This window comes from Spermophilus citellus (genome assembly GCF_964194105.1).
Source record: "Spermophilus citellus genome assembly, chromosome: 15".
In the NCBI taxonomy this organism is placed as follows: domain Eukaryota; kingdom Metazoa; phylum Chordata; class Mammalia; order Rodentia; family Sciuridae; genus Spermophilus; species Spermophilus citellus.
In genome coordinates, this window is record NC_138195.1 from 88,525,557 (window position 1) to 88,550,322 (window position 24,766).

At 36.3% G+C, this 24,766-nt stretch overlaps 1 protein-coding gene across 8 annotated transcripts in view; it reads right to left on the reverse strand.

Moving 5' to 3' along the window:
- Positions 1-24,766, reverse strand: part of ATE1 (arginyltransferase 1) — a 146,709-nt gene that overhangs the window by 61,691 nt on the left and 60,252 nt on the right. For all 8 annotated transcript variants that reach the window (XM_081268777.1, XM_081268776.1, XM_081268775.1 and 5 more), the window contains 2 exons: positions 23,632-23,813; positions 12,783-12,882 (listed from right to left, as the gene is read on the reverse strand). In XM_081268777.1, the coding sequence (XP_081124903.1) occupies positions 12,783-12,882; positions 23,632-23,813 (282 nt within the window). The remainder of the gene's footprint in view (positions 1-12,782; positions 12,883-23,631; positions 23,814-24,766) is intronic.

The following is a 24,766-nucleotide window of genomic DNA, read 5'->3' on the forward strand; positions in this document are numbered from 1 at the left end:
TAAACTTCAGTATGGTTAGTCCAACATGTAAGGTTCTGACAAACACATCAGCATCTGAAAATAAAGCTACACTTCTCTGACTTCCATAGCATTTTTACAGTAAACCTAAAGATACTCCCAAAGAAAGCAATTTATAGCAGTGCGTTCCTACAGAACAGGAAGGCTCTACACAACCGAAACATGGCATCTGGAGCAGGCTGCTAAGTATTGTCACCTCAGAGCACGAATATAGCTGTGTGTGGAGGAAAAAGGAATTTTATTCTTTATATCTAAATGAACGCCTAGATTTTACCCAAAGACCCATTTTATTTGAGGCAAAGCCCACTATATTATGATGAGAGAAAGATTCCCTAGTAAATAAGACCAAAAGCCTCGAGACACATTTAAAGAATTTATTTTATTTATTTCTTGTTTAACAAGAAGACCCATAGACATGTAAGAGTTGAATTCATTCTCCTCACTTGAGAAGAAACAGATAAAACCCCACAACTTGTTTCAGATCAAAAAAGTTAGAAAATGATTTAAAAGATAACAGATACATATATATAATCACCATTTTTAAATCAGAAAGATACAAAATGATTTAGAATGACAATTAACAACTAAATAAGTGGAGTAAGTGAAATTGTTCTGTAGAGAGATACTGATATATAATTTTTAAACTGAACTTAAACTGGTAATTGAAAATGACCACAGGACATTGTAACTAACTTACTTACTTACTTATTAGCATTAAGTCAACATTTCTGTTTTAGTCTAAATATTAGTGCAACTGTACTGATCAAGGGAATAATTTATTATTACATAATAGGTTCATTTTCATTAATCTGAAAATCACATTATCACTTAAAAGATGAATGAAGTATTTAAGAGTAGGGATGTGATGATAAATTATCAAACACCATTCCCCAGGATGAACTGCATTCCTGTCCCTTACACCAAATGAAAAGAGCTTCAAAACATAATTACAAAGGTAACAGTACTCATTTGAAGCAGCGCTGTTAACATTTTAGTGTGTATCCTTCGTGTACACACACACACACACACACACACAAGCATGCGCCAGCGCACGCACCTAAGCACATGCATATTTTAGACACATGTGGGATCATAATGCTGTTGCAGTTTGTTTTTGTCACCTAGCAATATAATGAACATTTCCAAATCAATTAATACCATCACTGTCACTCCTTGTGGGGTGAAGAGGTAGTTGTTTTTTGTTTTTGTTTTCTGAGATGGGGTCTTACTATGTGACAAAGGCTGGCCCCTCACTCCTGGGTTTAAGGGATCCTCCCACCTCAGCCTCCCAAGCAGCTAGGGCTACAGGCCTACCACACCCAGAGGAGAAGGTTTTCTTAAAGGGGGGATTCAGAAGCCAGAAACCATGAAGGGAAAGGATTAATAAATCATGCTACATAAAAACTTAATACTTCTGTATAACTAAACAATTACACATACCATAAACAATGATGTATGGCAAGTAACCAAAGTGGTACACAAGGGACAGACGCACTTGATCTCACTATTAATGCATGAAAAGTCCTGTGCTTATTTTAATCCTTCTCTCAACTGAGTTTCCACAGATATTGTCCTTTTAATTAAAAAGGTGCTTGCAGTTTGTTGTTTGAAGTTACCTGGAGGAATCTACAATGGCTGATCTGCAAACCCTTCAGTCCTTAAATGAAGCATTCACCATACAACAGTATGGAAAGGTATCGTTCTACAGGGAGAAACCTAAAGTTAATTAATAATTTGCTCATTTAATGGAATCAGTGCTAAGTAGGACGACAGGAAAGCTGAAATATCTCACTACAACACAAACATGATGACACTGAAGTAATCCAATTAAAATGATGTGTGTGTGTGGCAGTGCCCTCAGAGGCTACAATTATTCACCCGGGGAAAAACAATCAGTTTTGACCCCAGCTCACACTCTACATAAACAACAATTTCAAATACATTGTTAAAGAGGTAAAACTACAAAATTCCTAGAAGAAAATATAGAAAAGAAATGTCCACAGCTATAGCATAGGCAAAAAAAATTTCTTGATAAAAACATGGAAGTACTAATCATAAAGGGGAAAAATTGACAAAAGGGATAGCATTAAAATGAGTACTTTCTGCTCATCAGAACAATTAAGGAATTGAAAAGGCAGGCAGTGTGTGGAAGAAGGCCTCTGTAAAATATTTATCCAACAAAGGACTCTCTACCAGAAAGTAAAAAGAACTACAAGCAACTAGGACAAGCAGCTCCATAGCTAAACAGGCACAAGACCTGCACAAGACGCTTGACAAAGGCCAACATGCTGACAAAAAGGCGCCCGACACTGTCCAGCAGCAGCAAAATGCAAATTAAGACCATATGCACACACTCTTCAGGATGAGAAGCTAAGCTGCCAAGGGTGTATAAATTAGTACAAACACTTTCTAAAAAATCATGGGCACCTGAAGTTGAACACACCCATACCCTGTGATCTGGCAATCTGCACCTAGGTCAATCAGAAGTGGTCACCCACGCAAACCATGTAAACACATGTCCACAGCTGCACTTACAGCAGCCAAGCCTAGAGAGAGCTCATCCACAGTAGAACACGCACAGGAAAGGTAGTGCATTCATTCAACACAACAGTATAGTCAACCAGACAAACCAGCTATGGCCACACACAACCACAAAGACAAATCTCACCAATATAATGTTGAATAAACAAGCCAGTAACAAAATAATGAGCGTTTCCACTTATGTAAAGCATAAAAACAGACCAAACTACTCCAGTGTTCCAAGTCAGAATGGTGGTAATCTTTGGGGTGGAAAAGTAATCAAGGAGCTTGAGGGGGTTGGGAGGGGAGCTGAGCTGGTCATGGTGTTTCCTGGTCCATGTGGCTGCACAGGTGTATTCGTTTGGTGAAAATATAGCAAGTTTTATACTTTTGTGTACTTTTCTTCACATATATGCATATGCGTGTGTGTGCGTGTATAACTCCAATAACAAATTTACTTTTAAAAAATTATAGGTAGGTAGGAAAGAGAAGAAATCACAGAAAATATAAAGTATATTACTGAGATGAGACTTTAACATTTTTCCTAAGTTCAAAATTTGATTAGCATCACTTGCTCTGTGTGCAGTACTCACTAATTCCCCTCAATTCCACAGATAGATGTCTGCTTCCGTATGCAATGCATGCCAAAAAACCCACTGAACACTTGCCTGTTAATTTGCTGGGCACTGGGGACAGTGACAGATGAGACATGGTTTGCTCAAGGACAACAAGCAACATGTTTGAGCATCTTCCTTTTGCCTTGGCAGCCAGCATGATGCTTTTTTACAGAGCAGGCCCTCCATAAACACTGCCTCATCAGGTTGACCTACAAGCTAGACCCCGAGGAGTTACAATTAAGGCATTCACAAATGAGAAGAATTCTCAGAAGCGGAATGATTTGCTGTAGCTTTAGCATGCACGGAGCAAAACGGATGGGAAGGTGTGGAAGAGATTCAGAGAGTCACCTCCTGGGAGAAGTGAGGCATGAGTTGGTCCAGAAGGGAACAGACAGGCACATGCCAGGATAAGTCAAAGTCATCTGATGCAACAGACGGCACAGAGGTGGGGGCGGGGCGGGGCAGGGCAGGGCAGGGCGGGGGGGGGGGGGGGGGGGGAGTTCAAGGGCACATAAAATAGTGGCTGGCCTCCAGAGAATGGGCCATGTAAAGGAAAGAAGCAAATTTTCTTCCTTAGATCAGGGTAGAACTCAGACATTAATATTCTTCAAAAGCTCCACCGATGATTAGCAGTTTTCAAAGGTTGAGAATTATACACTATCCCAAACTTTCTATTTCATTTTGGAGCGATAAGGAAAAAGATAAAGAGAAATGTGGCACATGATTAAATGTATTTATTCCACAGTTAAATTTACCTTTAATTAATACACCAAGCATTTCAGGACACTCCAACATTAAAAGTTTTATTTACACACACACACACACACACACACATATACATACATATACATACATATGTACATAAATATATACTTCTCATAAATCTGGATAAATTATACCATTTTTGTGAATTACAACTCTTATTTTTAAATTCTCCTTACTATTGCTAAAATTAAAATGTCAGCTGATGCATACCCTGGGCAGGTTAACCATCTCGAGTTTCAAATTTCTCATCTGTAATGAGAAGCTTAGGACAGATGACCCTTAATGAGCAGCTTTTGACTCTGATGTGACATAACTGCACGTAACAATTTCAGAAACAAGAATTTGTGATGAGTACCAGAATTCTTTAATTTCCCACTGCCTCTAGGAGGCATTAAAAATCCCTTACTAAAATTATTCTGTGGTAATTTTTTTACTGACTATGTCTAATCTGACATCAAAAAAACAGATGCTGAATCAAAAGAATCCAGTATTCTGCTCTGAGCTGTGGTAACTGATGAGATCATCTATGTTCCTTTCAGGCCAGCAGTAGCAAGTCATGACCACGTGTACCCATGTGCATCCCCCTGCACGGCTAGAGTGTAGCAAAATCACACTTACTAGCTCGTCTGGTCAGGAAACTGAAAAGCTTGGAAGTTTCAGGGTTCCAGTAATCATGATTTTGCAAATGAAGCTCTGTTAACTCCAACTTTTAAATTTTTTTTGGTAGATGCTCTTATGACAGTAATGCCAAGTACCTCCTCTTGAGCAAAGTCCTACAGAACTCTGGGTGCTGTTTGACCACACTCAAGCTGAGGTATTCGACATAAGAATGATTAATCACAGATGAATTAGTCTTTTGTTTCAGAGCCCTTTCTGATGTTTCCACTATCTAATGTCTGGCCATGCCATGATACCAAAGCAGACTGACTGAAATCACTGTTTACTTTGGCCTGCATACAAGTCTGGATAAAGAACTCCATCAAAATGCCTCTTTCAGCTCACAGCCTGTCCTTTCAGCAGCATTCTGAGAGATAATATGAGGAAGAACTTTTTTAAATTACTCATTTTTTAAAAAAATTACAGCACTTCTATGTGCTCTTTCATTTTTTTTTTAAAGAGAGAGAGAGAGAGAGAAATTTTTATATTTATTTTTTAGTTCTCGGCGGACACAACATCTTTGTTTGTATGTGGTGCTGAGGATCGAACCCAGGCCGCACGCATGCCAGGCGAGTGCACTACCGCTTGAGCCACATCCCCAGCCCCTCATTTTTTAAAATAATCAAATAGTTTTTAAGTGTATGAGCAGAGGTCAAAGAAAGCTAGTCTAATTATCAAAATCTAAGCTTTACATGCAAATAGCAAACATTTGGAAAGCATAGGAAACCCCATTTTTTTTTAAAAAAAGCTTGAACAAACTAAACAAGTAAAAAAAAAAAAAGCTATTTGCTAGCATGAACAGAAAAGGAAAAAGAAAAAAAGGCCTCTATATAAATCTTGAGATATGAAATTAACCAAATATGAGACTTTTTAAAGAACAGTACATCAAAGATAAAATGACAGGAAACTAAAGTAAAATTAGATTAATAAATATGAATATCACTATGCACAAAATTAAAACCTGATCAAAGGCCAAAAGGACTCATTTTTTTTAAAGATTCCTTTTTTTCCCTGCAATATCTTGGTTACAAAGATAATATATAAAGACAGAAACATGTTTAAACCTATGGAACCATTAAAAAAGAAAACTTTATGTAAATATATGTAAACTAACATCTCTGTTAAAAAAAATGCTGGCTCTTGGGCAGAATGAACAGTAAATTATTCAGATGCTCGCCCTCTGCATTGGAAATGAGAAGGGAGGAGCACGTCTTCAATTAACTTGCTCTAAGTTAATTCATCTCCTTCCAGTGAGGGGCTCACACAAAGACACACAACTGTGACAAACGAAATGTGTAAAGCTGGTTAGATGGCTTTCTGGTAAGGATTTCCAAGCAAGCATGCAAGCAAATAAAAAACAACACATGTCAGTGAGGACATGGAAAAACTGAAATCCCTACACACTATTGGCAGAAATGTGAAATGATAGAGAAAAGTATGGTTCCATATAATCCAACAATTCCACTTCTGGGTATATATCCAAAAGAATTCAAAGCCAGGTCTTGAACACATTATTACACACCCAGGTTCATAGCAGCAGTACTCACAATAATAGCCGGAGGGCAAAGGGCAACCCAGGTGCCCAAAATGGATGAATGGTTAGACAAAAGGTGGTATATACACACAACGTAGTATTATTTATCCTTAAAAAGGAAAGAAATTCTGACACATGCTATAACATGGATAACCTTGAGAACACTCGCTAAATGAATACACCAGTAGCAAAAATACAAACTGTATTATTCCAGTTTTATGATGCACCAAGAGTAGTTTTAGGGGCTGTGGAGAGGAAGACATGGGAGTTACTACTTGATGGGTACAGGGTTTTGGTTTTGCAAGATGAAGATTCCCAAAGGTGGGGGTGAGGTGGTTGCATAGTAATGTGAATGTACTTAATGCCTCTGAATGGTGCACAAAAAAGCAAGTGAGGGTGGTTATTTTAAATAACAACCAAAAAATAGGAAAGCATATTGTATCCTGATTCAAGTCACTGCCAATGGCCTGAGATGCCTGAATAGGCAGCAACCACCTCAGAAGTGTGTGAAAGCATACCAAGAGGATGAGACACAAGTAGAAAGAGCTCCTCCAATGAGGATCTCTGACACTGAAAATATCATTTCCACTCATTTCAGCCAGTTCCTGACTCCCCAAACCAACAGTAAATTGTGCCAAAATATCACCAGGTACATTCAAATGGCCACAATTGCCTTAATAGTGATTATGCACAATGACAACACAACCTGTCAAAACACTCTCCTTTTACTGATAACTGTTCACTGGTTCTCATGAAACTCTTCTGTAACTATCCTATGCCTGACCTCTAAGACTATGGTCACAGACAACATACCTGACTATGAAATGTTTACATAAATCAACTTTTATTTCAAATGCACACATATTTATATACATATACATGGAACAGTAAATCAAAAGAATTCAATAAAAACATTTTAGGGAATATGATACACAAGAATATAACTGCTATACACCAATTAAAAACAAATAGATAAATAAAGACAAGGAAGAGCAGTAGAGAAGAGGAAGGGAAAGACAGGGAGATAGGAGGGGAGGGGAAAAGGCAGCACTGGGGCCTGAAATAAGACAAATGCAATTTCATACATGTATGATTATGTCAAAATGAACCCAGCTATTATGTACAGTTATAGCGCAACAATAAAAACATAAAAAGTAATGCAACTTATAAACAAGCAACCTATGAGTACTCACAAGAATTTACTGTAGCACATGCTGTTCATGGAACTCTGAAGATGACCACATGATGATTTCCGTCTTGCAATAATCATCATTAACAAGGCAAGAAAAATCAAACCTGTCTACAGGTTCAGATGCCTGCAGGCCCAAGTCAGGATATTATATGCAATGCCTTATAAAAATGGATTCTCATGAACCAAAGGAACTCATCTCTAGATATGACTACACATGGAAATTAAGTGATGCCCAAACTCTCACTTTGACCATCAGAAACTGCTTAGGTCAGTTTGGCCCCAGTCAGGATAGGAGCCTGCACAGCTTGACACAAGATAAAGGTGATTTCCACACCTATGCCACACATTTCATCATCCACTGCAGAGTAACAAACCACTCAAGACTCAGTGGCTTCAAACAATAATTTAATATTCCTCCTGATTCTGGAGGGGTTTCTCTGTTGGCGTCTGGGGTTCCATCATGCAATGAGTCGGTTAGAAACTTGGCTGGACTGAAACATCCACAATGGCCTCTGGTATCATAGGCAGCCTCTCTTCAGCAGGGTAGCTAGACCTTTCACCTTATGGCTGGCTCCAAAGACAGAAGTAGAGACAGATGCCGGTTCTCTTAAGCCCACAGTCTGGAAATCCCAGATAGTTGCTTTCATGATATCCACTAATCAGTCAGTGCAAGGCACCAGGCCAGTCCTATCCAGGGTGAGGGCCCTTGGGCTGAGCTGGGTGTAGCAGCATTCACATACAGGAGAGGGGGCAAGAGGAAGTGATGGCAGACACTTTTGGGAGCCCTCTACCAAAGGACTGTCTTCTCTAAACACATGGACCCACCACTTCAGCTAATTACTGAAGAACAGAGAGAGGGTATAAATACTGTGATTTATTTTACATGAGATAACAGTATAGACTGTAACTTACTAAGTCCAAAGCTACATAAGAAAATCCAAACGAAACATTAATCTAGTTTCATGTACAACTCAATGTCATATGGTACTACCTTCATGCACTGTACTGTAAATACCTCCAGCCCTCCATAGGCCATTAGGGAGGAAACCAAATCTAGACTCAACAGCTGTCCGGCACGTACCAGGCACCTAACAGACTGTTCCTTCTTAGTTATCAAAAGTGTCCCTATTAAAAAATACAGATTTCTTTTTTCCTTAATATCAGACAGAAAACACTTATAGATTTTTCCATGTAAATTTCAAAATGTGGCAGAAATATGCTACTGCTAATACTTTAAACAGTTATATGCTAAGAAAAAAAATAGTTTTAACTATACTGTAGATACATGCTAAATTTATCTTGAAAATCAGAGATTTAGGGGCTGGGATTGTGGCTCAGCGGTAGAGTTCTCACCTAGAACATGTGAGGCCCTGGGTTCAATCCTCAGCACCACATAAAAATAAAATAAAGATATTGTGTCCAACTACAACTAAAAAATAAATATTTAAAAAAGAAAATGAGAGATTTCATAATTGTGTGCAATAAATTTCCTGTGAGTTCTTTTGTTGTTGGTGGTAGGCTAAATTCTAGACCTTCAACTTGCAATGAGAAATACTCATGCTTAGACCAACACTTGTCTTACAATTTTGGATGGCTCATTTTCTAACTGAAAAGACCTATTTTAATAAGCAGATATGGGGGCTGGGATGTGGCTAAAGCGGTAGCGCGCTCGCCTGGCATGCATGCGGCCTGGGTTCGATCCTCAGCACCACATACAAACAAAGATGTTGTGTATGCCGAAAACTAAAAAATAAGTATTAAAAAATTTAAAAAAATTAGCAGATATTTTCTTCTTTGGGAACTGATAATTCTCATTTGCTCAAAATATTTTTTAAAATCCTTAAGTGAAGCAAAAATATCCCTCAGTTACCTAAGATTACTTAAGTCTAATCATAATGCAATGAAAACAACTTCTTAAAACAATCTAAAAATCAATATCAAAATGTTTTTAAGGACCCAGAAGTGTTCAAAAACAATAATTCCAGGAAAATGATGGCTTTACAAAATTTAGTGTTAAAAATTTCTTATCATCTCACAAATATCTACCAAAAAAAAAAAAAAAAACTAACAATACTACAAAATTTAAGAATCATCTCTCCCAAAAAGATAAAATATGAATACAATACACTGGAAAAATTAAATACTGCTTGGATGGCTCATTTGAGTCCCAAATAGTCTTTCCACTGTGGGCTAGAACCTAGTTTTATAGGTTTTGATAGTGTTTCCAAATTCCAAACAGATACTGATTTGAAAGATTGGGAAATGAGAGATTTGAGTCCCTGAAAACCTAAGTTATTCTTAAATTCTTTCCATGGTCTTCATACTTTTTACTCACTATTAAGGATATCTTAAAGATTATCTAACAAGTAAGAAACATTAGGTTTAGTAGTATTTACAAAGAACTCTGACGAATATTAAAACACTGGAAAGTGCCAGTGCACCTTATTAGGTAGGCACTATTTCCAATAACCTAATGTGCAGATCTTTTAGCAAGTTAGCAGCACTATACAGAATCACAAATTGAAATTGCCAATTCGTGTACTTACTTTGTTTCCAAACCTTATTACTTCTTGGAACCTAACTCATGTACTTTGTATATAAACTTGCTAACACTGATTATGTTTTCAGGCTATTTACATTGTTGACAACAGACCCCACAACCATCACCACCACAGACACAACCCACATGAGAAACATCCACAGCAAGACCCACTGACCCAAGGATGGCGACTGCTCCTGCCAGACTGAACAGCACAGAAGGCATTTTTAAAATCCTTAATTTACACAGAGATATGAACTGACTTCAATTTCCAGCAGAGTTCTTCTTAGGAAGACTAGAGAACATAAAACATTTAATCTGGACCACAGCCAAAAAATCTTGAGTTCAACATCTTCATGAAGAAAAATAAGATGGACACCATTATCCTAAGTACATGTATAAAGTCACGAATGGTGTGAATCTACTCTGTATACACCCAGAGACATGAAAAATTGTGCTCTATATGTGTAATGTGAATTGAATTGCATTCTGCCATCATATATAACAAAATAGAATTTTTTAAAAAGCCAAATTTATAGAAAGAACAAAATGATAATACTAGGGGCTGGGGGGTGGTTAAAATCAAGTGTTGTTCAAAGTGTAAAAACTTTCAGTTAGATAGAAAGAATAAGCCCAAAATACCTATTGCAGAACATGAAGATTGTAACTACAAACAATGCATTATATACTTGAAAATTACTAAGACAGCAGATTATGTTTACCACAAAGAAGAATGTGAAGTAAAGCACATGTTTTTTAGCTTGATTTAACCATTTCACAATGTACACATACTTCGAAGCATCATGCTGTAAAATATAAATATATGTAATTTTATTTGTAAATTAAAATATAAATTCAGGAAAAAAAATAAAGAAAAAGGGATGATGAAATTAGATTAACTTCCACTAGTGACAAGTGTGTGTGTGTGTATAAAGAAATGGACTAAAATACAGAGCAATTTAGAATTTAGTTAGACAAAAGGAAAGTACAAGAGAAAGGCTCTAACACTAAATATATAAACTAGGCATTTAACACTGTGACATTAAAGATGAAGGCTAAAAGATGAAGTCCCTGAGTCTGGTATAAATACATTTGTTTAATGGGTCATGTGCAAGTACTCCTTGAAGGAGAGCAGCCAGAGCTTTCCCTGAGGCTTGTAATTGTATTAAAATATATGAATATTTGAGTTTTCTCCCCTGAACTAAGTTAGATTTGGTACTGTAACAAGGATAGTAAGCTAAGAGAAAATACTAATAAAATTAGTAGCAAGTTAAGTGTTTGGGGGCAAACAGAGATATAGTCATGTTTTTCCTTCTGCACAGAACATTTGTTTAAAGCCTATCAAGTAAAACAATAATCAGGTATACAGATCATTTTTGAAAACAACCAAATCCAAAAGCTATCTACCTACAATGTATGCTTAAATATGAGCTCAAGAGAGAACTCCCAAATACCTGTGGGACACCTTGATCAGACTACTACAGTGGACTGTCAAAACCCAGCAAAGTTCAATGCTCTATGTTCATCCTTCTCTCAAAGCCAGCCTTACTTTTAGAATCCATAATTTCTGAAAATGGAACCATCAGTCACTTGGTACTGAACCTCAAATCTTTAAAATCATGATCATGTGAACAATCACTAAGTTATATGAATTATTCTGTTGAAGAATGGGGGGGGCAGGGAATTTAAGAGATATATCAACCAAATATAATGTATGTCCTTTGTTTGAGTCCTAAACCAAACAAATTTACTGTGAAAAGCATTATGAAACAACTAAGGAAATATGAACATTGATAAGGGAAATATGAACATTGATAACATTTGGAAACATTGTTAATACTTTTTAGGTGTGAAAAGCACCCTTACAATTTAGAAATAAATACACACTAAAATATTTACAAATGAAAGGATCTCTTTGATTTGGTCCAGATGAATTCATAAGAAGGTAGAGATGAGGATGGGATAAAGGAACAATGAAAAAAATGTGTGAATAATTGCTGAAGCCAGATAATGGGCACACAGGGGCTCCAGGATACTTTTTATTTATTTCGGCATGTTTTAAAAATTCTTATGATTTAAAAAATCATATTTCTGCATGTGGACAATTTATATATTTTATTTATACAGCTCTCTGAGGTGTGACCCATCAAGATTCCCAGTTGCCTGTGTTCCTTGGACCACATTTCAGGGTCCTTCCTACTCCTCATTACTCCCCCTCCTATGAGTACATCACAGGCACTGTTACTGGCTCCTTCATGCTTCTCCATCATACCTTCCCTCTTTTTTTTTTTTTTTTTGGTGGTGATGGTGCTGGGGATTGAACCCAGGGCTTTATGCATGCGAGGCAAGCACTCTACCAACTGAGCTATACTGTCAGCCCAAACCTTCCCTCGTCTTGAGCCCTTCCTTTTCTCCTCTTCCACACCTTGTGGAGCAAAACCCCACATCCTCCCAGGCCACTCACCCACCAAAGCAACACCTGGTTTTATGTTAAATGCCCCCAGCTCCACCTGGACCACAAGTTCTAGGTGGAAGATTCATGCGTGCATCTTCCTGCACCTGCAAAGCTAATAATACCAACTGTGCTGGTGGTAGTGGTGGTGGTCACGGCGGGTGGAGGAAGAATCTGCTCCCTGCACTGCTCAATCCTCCACTAGTACGTAGCAAACATCAAAGAGTTTCACTAACAAGAATCATAAAACCCTTTTTTAAAGGAAATTCTGAAATATGCTTAATCTCATAATGGATTATAAAGTAAGAGCAGTAGAAACTGTGGTTCTCATTATAGAAAGTTTACTTTTTGAAGCAGCAAAGAGATTTACTTATTAACCCATTCATCCCTCCTTCAAAGCTCCAAATCCTGTGCCTTGAGATAAAAATTTTATTAAAGATTCATTTTTATATAATGAAAACAGACACATATACACAAATTAACTTTACCTTATATTTCATCTTGGGACATGAATGTATGTAAAAACCCATATAGTAGTAGCAGAGTTGAGATGTTTTCTCCTGAAGTTGCCTAGTAAAGGCGATTTCTCTGCCAAAAGAAAAAGAAGGATGAAGATACAGTTAACTTTAACTTAAATTTTCAAAACAAGAACAATGATATAATCTGATAATAAATATTTTTAAAAATCTGATATTTATAATAAAAAAATCCAAATCTTGAAAGAAAAATAATTTTCAAAACACTCTAAGATAATTTTTTATTAAAGAGATACCCTATAATCCTCTAAAATTATTTTAAGCAAATATACTTAAGTTCAGGTTTCACTCTTCATTAGGCAAAACAGTTGATGCAAAATTCAAGAAGCATAAAATTAAACTGATCTACAGTGTCACATTATTCTTTATGCTGGACTTCTCAAAGAATATGAGCTTAGCAGGTTAAAGATAGTTAAACAGAGCAAATATGAGAACATTCAAAAGCTAATAAGTTTCAGAAAGAATAACTACTATTATGCCCATTTACCTGCAAACATGTTCAGCTGTATGAGACATATAACTCGTTCCCGTATCTACATGCAAATCTGATACATGTTTTCCCTAAACAAGAGAGGGAAATACTATGCTCTCACACCATGTTTCCTCTGTTTGTTGGCATAGGCAAGGGCTGCCTCAACAAAGAAGTTGCCATGGTGTTCGCTGCAATGCCTTGGCGTGGCATGGTTATAATTTAAATCCAGAAAGATCTTGGCACAGAATTTTCACCCTACTTGCCCAGCTAAATGACTTGTTGTATCTGAGAGTTTTAAGTAAAACCTAAATACATTTCTAATGCATGTTTCTACATTTGTCTCTTGAAGGCTTTCTTTCTTTTGTTCACTTTTAGAATCAGTGGATGCTTGAAATTTAGAAGAAATATAATATTTAATGTAATATTCTGTGTATTTTTAGTTCAAATTTAAATCTTTGAAAGACTGTTACCTCCCCAAATTCAAAATATTTCTAAATCCAAGCCAAATAAACACAGTAAATCTTACTATTCCTAGAACTAATACGCTTTCAAGATTCAACCAAGAAAATATATGGATACAAGCAAATATGAGACCACCCAACCCCTTGAAAGGTACTCCTTTACTTGGTTCTGCTCATCTCAGTTCAGTGCATCACTATGATCCCAAATCTATGAGTCATTCATAACCGTTCTTTTTCTCTCTTCCCTATACCCAATCCATCAGTAAATCATGTGGATTCTGTCTTCAAAATATACCGATTCTGGCCACCTCTTATCACCTGCATCGCAGATATTCTAGTCAAAGCCACCATTTACGTCTCCTCTGGATGACTACAAGTAGCACCCCAATTGGCTTTTCTGTTTCTACTCTTGACTCTCCAGTATCTCCAGAGCCAAATAATCTTTTACAGTACTAAATCAGATCAGGTAACCACCCTAGTCACCCAATCCTGTACTGGATAGTATCACACATAGATAAAATCCAACCTCCTACCATGACCTGGCTCCACTGGCCCCTCTCTGTCCTCCATGTAAAACACTCTCTATGTCCTTCCCTAACCTTAGCCAGAGAGACTTCTGTTTCTTCTGATTCCCCCAGGGCACTTGGACTTGTGATCCCTTTCTCTGGACTTCTACCCTCAGAGTTTTATAAAACTGGTTCCTTTTCCTCTTCTGCTCCTAATATGTCACCTATTAATAGAAGTCTTTCCTGATTTTATTTTGTCACAGTGCTATGAAGAATCTAAAATTAAGTTGTCTGTTTTCTAATCTATTATTTACTTTGACCAACTGGAAGCCCTTGTCTATCTTATTCATGTCTATGAAGGGTGCCAAGACACACAGATTAGATTCTGTGCAAGTAAACATGTTAAATGTATTGGTTGCATCACTAAACTTCATCTTCTTAAAATATAGAGTAATGCCAAGCTCATTATCTTCAATTCAAATACTTTTAACATCTGCAGTTTAAGTTATACAAAAATCTACAAGTATAGAACTCTATATTGACTATAGGATTGCTTAAGAAACTGGAAAACTACCCAAACAGCTTCCACCAAAATGTGTTAAAATCAGTGATACAATTGGCAATGTGGAACCTACTCTCCAATTGTGCTCTATGTTAGTCTCCTCTTCTACAGACTCAGCTACTCCCTTCAAGAGCACCAAGGTAGCACAGGGCTGCAGTGCAGAGGCAGTCTCCCCACTGTTCCTCTGCTTCCTCGCAGCTCTATAGTTCTAGGCTTGGCGAGAGACACACCAGACAGAACTCCTTCCAATCTTGCTGGAAATGATGACTATCTCGAATGCACCAAGATAATTAAACATCTCTCAGTTTACTGAGCCATAAATATTTCATCAATAGGCCAGGATTTATTATGTGGGATTAAATATTATTGTTAATATCCATCTGAGAGGTCTGGAAAAATTCACAAATATGCATTGTAAAGTGATAGATATAAGAATTAAAACAAAAAAGAAAATGGCAATCATTTAAAAGTAAATAATTCTGATATAAATAAAATACATCCTTTCTAAAATAAATACAAGCTTCAAAAGTTATATAAATTTCTAAAGTTTTAAAATGTAAATAATCTAAATTATCAGTACTAATTCAAGTGAAATCCAAATGAGCTATGAATATCTTTTATTATATTATATAAAACAAATGCAATTACACAAGAAAAATAAAAGATTAGTAAAGATCAGATATAAATATTGTATAATTGTGAATTTGTTATAAATTGGTATTGATGGAGAACTTTTTTATTTTGTGAACCACTGAAACATATGCAAATATAAAAATCAACTCTTTTTTTTTTTTTTTTAAATCAAATTCCTGCCAGGCGAGGTGGCACACACCTGTAATCCTAGCGGCTTGGGAGGCTGAGGCAGGAGGATTGCGAATTCAAAGTCATCCTCAGCAATGGCAAGGCGATAAGCAACTCAGTGAGACCCTAAATAAGTCTCAGTGAGTCTCTAAATAAAATGCAAAATAGGGCTGGAGATGTGGCTCAGTGGTTGAGTGCCCCTGAATTCAATCCCCAGTAGTGCTCCCCCCCCCAAAAAAAAAAATCATACTGCTTAGACAAAAACCAAACAAAACCCAAAACCAACAGACAAGTACTATATGATGTATATTGAATTGGATCCATAGCACAACTTAACAATGAGACAAGAGCGCAGGGGGAAATGCTGGAACCAAACTCAGAGTCAGCATTCAGGTGAAACAAAGACTAGTGATTTATTAGAAGTCAGAAGAAGAAAAGCAGAAATGGACCACACCAGCACCCAGTCTACAGGACTGATGATGCAGCACCATGAACAGGCTGAGTGGGTGCTTTCACACAGAGATGTACCCCTGGCACAGAAGACAAAGTATAACAGAAAGCACTTCACTAAACAGACCCTCGCATAACAGTGGAATAGATCCACTCTAGAAGATGGACCAATCTCAGTACAGAAACAGAGAAAAAATAATTCAAAAAGTTGGCTACTAGAATTATCAATTAGTTTTTAAAATCTAAAAAATAAACTAAGGGATAAAAATAAAGGATATGAAAGAGCATTTCAATAAAGAGATATTCTTAAAAAAATAGTGCAAAAAATTCTATATTCAGATGGCAAAAGACAAAAAGTAATAAAAAACTGTGATCACAATATACAAGAATTCTGGGACAACATTAAGAAAGTTAACTTAAGGCTTATAGGTATTAAAGGAGAGAAACAGGCTAATGACACTGACAATAGAAAATCTTCCAAACCTGGGAAACGAGATGAACATTCAGATGTTGGAGGCATTTAGAACCTCAAATAGACAAAACCAAAAAATAGTCTGAGACACATTATAGTTAAAATGAAAAAAAAAAAAAAAAAAAACAAGAACAAAGAAAGAATTTTTAAAACTGCAAGAGAGAAACTCCAAACCAATCAGAATAACAGCAGGTTTTTCACAGAAATCCTAAAGGCCAGGAGGACTTGTATTTCAAGTCCTCAGAGAAAATAACAGCCAAGCTAGACTGCCACAATCAGCATCAAAGGAGAAATTTTAAATCAGAATCAAAGGAGAAATTTTAAAATTCCAAGATAAGCATAAACTAAAAAAATTCTTGACTTCTACAGAACACTGCAGAGAATATTTAAAGAAATTCTATACACACAAGAAGATAAAAACAACCAAGAGAGACCAAGTGGAATAAATCTCAGGGCTGGGGATGTGGCTCAAGCGGTAGCGCGCTCGCCTGGCATGCATGTGGCCTGGGTTCAATCCTCAGCACCACATACAAAGATGTTGTGTCGGCCGAAAACTGAAAAATAAAAATTTCTCTCTCTCTCTCTCTCTCTCTCTCTCTCTCTCTCTCTCTCTCTCTCTCAAAAGAAAAAAAAAAAAAAAAGAAGCCACGTTGGGGGCTGGGGCTCAGCGGTACAGTGCTCGCCTAGGAAGTTCCAGGCCCTGGGTTCGATCCTCGGCACCACATAAATAAATAAAATAAAGATATTGTGTCCAATTACAACTAAAAAAATAATTTTAAAAAAAGAGGAATAAATCTCATAAGAAGAAGAAATAGGCAAATGAGAATTAGGATCAAATCAAACATTAAGACAAAATGTCAGGAAATAATACATACCTCTCTATAAAAACAATGCAAATACTCTCAAATCTTCAATTCATAGGCATAGACTGACAGACTGAATTAAAAAACAAGATATAATTTCGTGTTTCCTGCAAAACACACCTCACAGGCAAAGACATCCAGACTGAAAGTAAAAGGATGGAAAATTATATATAATTACAAATGGGAATCCAAAGGCAAGCAAAATTAGACGGGACAAAAAAAGGTCACCGCTACATACTGGTAAGGGGAACAATTCAACAAGATAGAACAGTGGTAAATATTTAATGCCCCAAACATACACTATTCAACATAAATGCTCAGATATGCCCCAATATAATAATTGTGGTGATTTCAATACACCTATCTCAAAACTGAAATCAACAAAGTTACTACAGAGTTGAAACAAGATATAGATCAAATGAACTTAACACAGTTACAAAATATTTCACTCAACAACAGTTGGATATACTTTCTTTTCAGCTACTCACAGTTTTCTAACAGATCAAATTTTAAGCAACAAAGCAATTCTTAGCAAATACAAAGAAGCTGAAATAATTTCTTGCATCTAATCCAAACATAATCTTATGAAATTATAAATTAACAGCAAGAAAAACTACAGAAACTCTATATAAATACATGGAGATTGAATAATACACTTTTGAATGATGAGCAGATCATCAACTAATCAGAGGAAAAATTTAAAAATTCTTAGACTCAAACAAGAATAGAAACATAACATATTAGAAACTATGAGATACCGCAAAGTCCCCAGAGGAAAGTTTATAGCTATGAGTGCCTACATTTGAAAAATCAGAAAAATCTCAAATAAATAACCTAACGATACATCTCAAGATCTTAGTAAAACAATAACAAGTCAATCTCTACACCATAGAAATTATAAAGACCAGAGTTGAAATTAATGAAAACCATAATAAAAAAACTACAAAGATTCAACACAAAATTCATTTTTTAAAAAGATAAACAAGATTGATAAGCCCTTAACCAAGAGTGAGAAAACCCAAATAAATAAAAATAGAGACAAGAAAAGGGATTTACAACAGACATCAGTGGTACAACAGTTGAAATCCACAGTATCATTAGGGATTATTTTGAAATTCTAGAAAAAAAGGGACAAATTTCTAGACCTACCAAAACTGAACCCAGAGGACACAGGAAACCTAAAAAGACCAATAAAAAGCAATGAGATTGAAGCAGTAATAAAAACTCTTTCAATAAAGAATAACTTAGGACCAGATGAATTCACAATTGAATTGTACAAGTTCTTTAAAGAAGAACTAACATCAGGGCGCCTTATTCTACAAAACCAGAATGACCTATACCAAACCAGATGAAAACAAATCAAGAAAAGAAAATATCCTTGATGAACCTAAGTACAAAAATCCTTAACAAAATGTGTTTTAGTCAGCTTTTTCACCACTGTGACTAAAAGATTTGACTAGAACTATGGTAGAGAAGGAAAAGTTTATTTGGAGGCATATGATTTGAACGGTCTCAGTCCATAGACAGCCAGCTCCATTCCTTGGGAACATCATGGTGGAAGAGTATGGTGAAGGGAAGCAGCTCACATGGTGATCAGGAAGCAGAGACTCCACTTGCCAGATACAAAGTATATACCTCAAACCTATGCCCCCCAATGCCCACCTCCTCCAGCCACATCGTGTCACTTTAGTTACCACTCAATTAATCCCTATCATGGCGTTAATTCACTGATTGGGTTAAGACTCTCACAACCCAATCATGTCTCCTCCGAACCTTCTAGCATTGTCTTACAAGTAAGCTTCTGGGGGACACCTCACATCCAAACCATATCAACCCATAAATCAAATTCAACAACACATCAAAAATATCACACATCATGATCAAGGTGGTTTCATCCCACGGATGCAAGGATTGTTCAATATTCACAAATTGATAAATGTAATACACCCCATAAGTAGAACTGAGGTAAGAAACCACATGATGATCTCAATAGATGGAAGAAAAGCCTTGGACAAAAATTAACACCTCTTCATGATAAAAGCCCTTAAAAAAACTAAGGACTTTTATCTAAACATAATATAGGCTAAATACAAGCAATCTGAAGCCAATATCATATTGAATGGGGAAAAACTGAAAGCATTTCCTCTTAAGTCAGGAGCAAGAAAAGAATGTCTATTCAATATAGTACTTGAAATTTTAGCCAAAGCAATTAAGCAAAAGAAAGAAATAAAAGGAAGAAAAAAGAAATAAAAGAACAGGAAGAAATTAAATGATCCCTATTTGTAGATGACATAATTACCTGCAAAAGACCATAAAGGCTCTAGAGCTGATAAGAACATTCAGCAAAGTGGTAGGATACACAATCAACATACAAAAATCAATAGTTTTTCTATACACAAGTAATGAATCCAATGAGAAAGGAAAAAAAAGAAAACAAATCCATTCCAGCCTCATATCTATCTCTATCTCTCTCTTTCTCTCTCTCTCTACACACACACACACAGGAATAAATTTAAACAAAGAAGTGAAAGACTTCTATGGGGAAATCTACAGAACACTGAATAAAGAAATAGAAGACACTAAAAGATGGAAAGAACTCTTATGTTCAAAAGTAGGAAGAATTAATAGCATCATTAATCTCTAGGATATATAAGAACTCAAAAAACTTAACAACAAAAAAAACAAATAACCCAATCAATAAATGGGCCAAGGAACTGAACAGACACTTCACAGAAGAAGAAATACAATTGATCAACAAATATATGAAAAGTGTTCAACATCTGTAGCAACTAAAAAAATGCATATCAAAATATTCTAAGATTTCATCTTACTCCTGTCAGAATGGCAATCATCAAAAATACAGGCAACAATAAATGTTGTCGAGGATGTGGAGAAAAAAGTATACTCATACATTGCTGGTGGGACTGCAAACTGGTGCAACCACTTTGGAAGGCAGTATGGAGATTCCTCAGAAAATTGGGACTGGAACACCATTTGACCTCAGCTATCTCACTCCTTGGTTTATACCCAAAGGACTTAAAATCAGCATACTATAGAAATGCAGCCACATCAATGTTTATAGCAGCTCAATTCACAATAGCAGGACTATGGAACCAACCTAGGTGTCCCTCAATAGATGAATGGATAAAGAAAATGTGGTATACATACTCCATGGAATATTACTCAGCTTTAAAGAAGAATGAAATTATGGCATTTGACAGTAAATGGTTGGAGTTGGAGAATATCATGCTAAGTGAAATAAGCCAATCCCACAAAACCCAAGGCCAACTGTTTTCTCTAATATGTGGATGCTAATTCACAATAAGGCGGGGAGCATTAGGAAAGAACAGCATTACCTCAGATTAGGTAGAGGGAAGTGATGGGAAGGGAGGAGAGGGGATGTGGGGATAGGAAAGATGGTAGAATCAGACAGACATTATTACTGTATGTGTATATGTGACCACATGACCATGATTCTACAACATGTACACTCAGAAAAATGAGAAATTGGGCTGGGATGTAGCTCAGCGGCAAAGCGTCTGCCTTGCATTCACAAAGCCCTGGGTTTGACCCCCAGATCAAAAAAAGACAAAAAAAAGAACCCCACCAAAAAAAAAAAATAATAAGATTAAAAAAAATGAGAAATTATATCCCCTCTATGTATGATATACCAAAGTACATAAATGCATGCTACTGTCATGCATAACTAGTTTCAAAAATTTTTTAAATTTTTAAAAAGATAACTGAAATGTAAGATTAAATAACAAAATAAACACTATTGAACCTTGGAAAAAATGGCCATATTAACCAAAAGTGATTCCAAGGTTAAATGTGATCCCCATCAAAATACCAATGATAGTCTTCACAGAACAAGGAGAGGGGGGAGTCATAAAACTCATCTGAAAGAATAAAAGACCCAGAATAGCCAAGATATTTCTAACCAAAAAGAGCAATCCTGGCAGAATCACAATACCCAATTTTAAATTATATTACAGAGTTATAGTAACAAAAAAAGAATGATACTGGCATAAAAAAGACACATAGAACCATGAAACAAAACTGAAGACAGAGACAAACCTACAGATATAGCCATCTGATTTTTGACAAATGTACCAAAAAACATACATTGGAGAAAAGACAATCTCTTTAACAAACAGTGTTAGGAAAACTGGACATCCATATGTAATCGAAAAAACCTAGATTGCTATCTCTCACCCTGCTCAAAAGTCAACTCAAAATGGATCAAAGACCTACGAATAAAACCAGAAACTTTGAAACTGTTACACAAAAACTTAAGGGAAATGCTTCAACAACAACAACAACAACAAAAATTCAAATAAGGGAATTACTGACCAAACAAACACTTCTCAAAGTAAGTACAAATGTTCAACTGTTTAGCCATCAGGAAAATGCAAATCAAAACTACACTGAGGTTCCATCTTACTCCAGTCAGAATGGCAATCATGAAAAATACAAATAATAATAAACGCTGGTGAGGGAGCAGGGAAAAGGACCCCTGATACACTGATACACTGTTGGTGCAAATACACAGTAGAATAGCCAGTATGGAAGTCAGCATGGAGGTCTCTCAAAAAACTAAATATGGAACTACCACGTGATTCAGCTGTACCACTCCCTGGTATCCATCCAGAAGAACTCAAAACAGCATACCCTAGAGGTAATGTGCATTCTCACATTTAATAGAAGCACAATTCATAATAGCTAAGTTCCAGTCTAGGAATCTGTCAACAGATGAATGAGCTAAAAAATGTGGCACTGTTATAGTTTGGATGCAAGGTGTCTCCTAAAAGCTCACGTGTCAGATAATGCAAGAAGTTTCAGGCATAGATACACAATGCAGTTTTATTCAACCATAAAGATGAGCAAAATTATATCATTTGCAGAAAAAAAGGATGGAATTGGAAAGCATTTTGTTAAGCAAAGTAAGTCAGACTCAGAAAGTCAAGAGTCCTATTGTTTTCTCTCATGGAAGAAAAAAAATAAGGGTAAAGAGAAGAAAAAGAAAAAAAATGATCTCACGAAAATACAAGGTAGACCAATAGGGCAGAGGAAGAAGGTCAGGGAAAGGGAAGGGGGGAAGGAAAGGGGAGGTACTGGGGAGTAAAACTGATCCAATTATAGTAAGTACATGTACAAATATATCACAATGAAAACCCATCATTCTGTACAATTAATATGCATCAATAAAAAATGTTTTAAATCAAACTGATGGTTTAGTTAAAAACATCAACTCTTCTACTTGTATAATTCAGAAAAAAGTACACATACACAAAATAATCTAGCAGTACATTTACCATGATGTAAAAATATGACCATCAACATAAAGAATGGGAAATAAAAAGAGAAAATTACAGGAGAAAAAGAGACTCGAGTACTCCCACACCAAAAAAAAAAAAAAAAAAAAATCCCTATTTTCCTCTCCTGCTCTACACATATACATACAGGAAAGCAAGAATAAAAATAGGAACAAATATTCTCATAAAGATCTCAATCTCCTTACCACTGGAAATGCTCGTGCTGCATTATATGTTTGCAGCATGGACACCATAGGGAAATCATCCTCAGATGAGGATGACAGATTCGGTCAGCCAGGAATTCCTGGTTCCTGTTCCATATACTCAGTCAGGTGCCCCATAATGACATTTCAGTCACCCAAGGACTACATACGTGACAGCGGTCCCAAAAGATTACACCACCTAGTGACACTGCAGCCATCTTAGTTTGTGTTAAGTACACTTTATCAAGTTCGTACAGAGTTCCTAACAAGGCACTTCTCAGAACATGTCCCTGGCCTTAAGCAAGTGACTCTGTAACTAGATTTCTTTAAGCAGAATCATATTGTTTTAATCCATTTACACAAAGATGATAGTGATGATAAGGGTATAAATATTATAACATCTAAGATAGACAAGTGGTTCTGCTGGAGGTGCCTAAGTAAATGCAACAAAAGCATCACTGAATACACTAGTTTCTTATACACTTCAGAGTGCATGGAACATTAAAAAGCTAGATAGTGACCATCAAACAATGGCATCAGTTCTAACAGTGGTACTTTTAATCCCAAAATAGACTAAGAGGCTAACCATAACAACAAATTATTATACTGTCAAGTAAGATTTCTACTGTTATATAATAAAATCTAATCTGATGAGTAATCACTTGAAGTTCTATGTAATGCAAAAAGCAACCTTACCTTAAAGCAGAGTAGACACCCAGTGACAGAAATGAATAATCAGGATCATAGTACAAATACACAGATGAAACACAGTATGGAAGGATGTCAATCACCCCCACAGCAATGATCTTCCCATCAAGCCAGTACTGCTGGTGAAAGGAGCCATAACCACACTCTGGTCCATTAGGGGGATACTCTGCCTATGAAAAATAGATACACAAACATGAAGTTTGCCATTTTTCCTTATATTTAAAAAATCTCATAATTAATCTAGCAGACTTTTATTTGACTAAGTTAAATAAGTCCTAAAATGTCCCTCTTTGTTGCCTTCACCTTCCCCAGTTACACACTGTTAAATAGCAAACCTTTTAACTTGTAGAAAACTGATGGAACAAAAGGATGAAAAGTAAAATCAAGAAAGGGTGAGATGGAGAGTACGGTTAGCAAGGACGGGGTTGCAGCTGGCCAGGGGGAATAACTTGAAAAGCTCTATAGCACAAGGCTGGGGACATGGCTCAATGGTGTATGCCTGCCTAGCATGCCCGAGGACCTGGTTCAACGCATAGTACCACGAAAGTGCTACAGCACAGCAGGTTACCTACGGCTGACAATAATAAAACAAGTATTTCAAAACAGCTAGTAGAGAGGATTTTACATAATTTTACATCATCTCAACAAAGAAATGTAATGTCTAAGGTGATATGGCAGATATGCCAATTATCCTAATTAGATCATTATACACTATGTACCTTGTTTTCAAACATTACGTGGTATCTCATAAATGTGTATAATTACAATGTGTCAATTAAAATTCATTCAAAAAAATTAAAAGTAAGAAATCAACTTAAGTTTTCCTCAACTTACTTGTTTTAATATTTGACAGTGAGAAATGCACAGGTTAAGTGAATTACTATGAAACTATATTCTTTTGTTCCACATGTAGGTTGAAAGGAAATTATGTGTGGGAGACAAACAACATAGAGGGCTGGGTGAGAACAGGGGAAGCGCTCCCATTAGGCCAACCAGGCCAGTTCTCTGATAACCACACCACTGAGAAGCCACATGACCCCATTACTTGTTCCAGGTAAGAGTTCCTGTGTACAGACAAAGAGCTATGGATACTACTTCTTAGCTAAAGGTGAAAAAGGTTTCT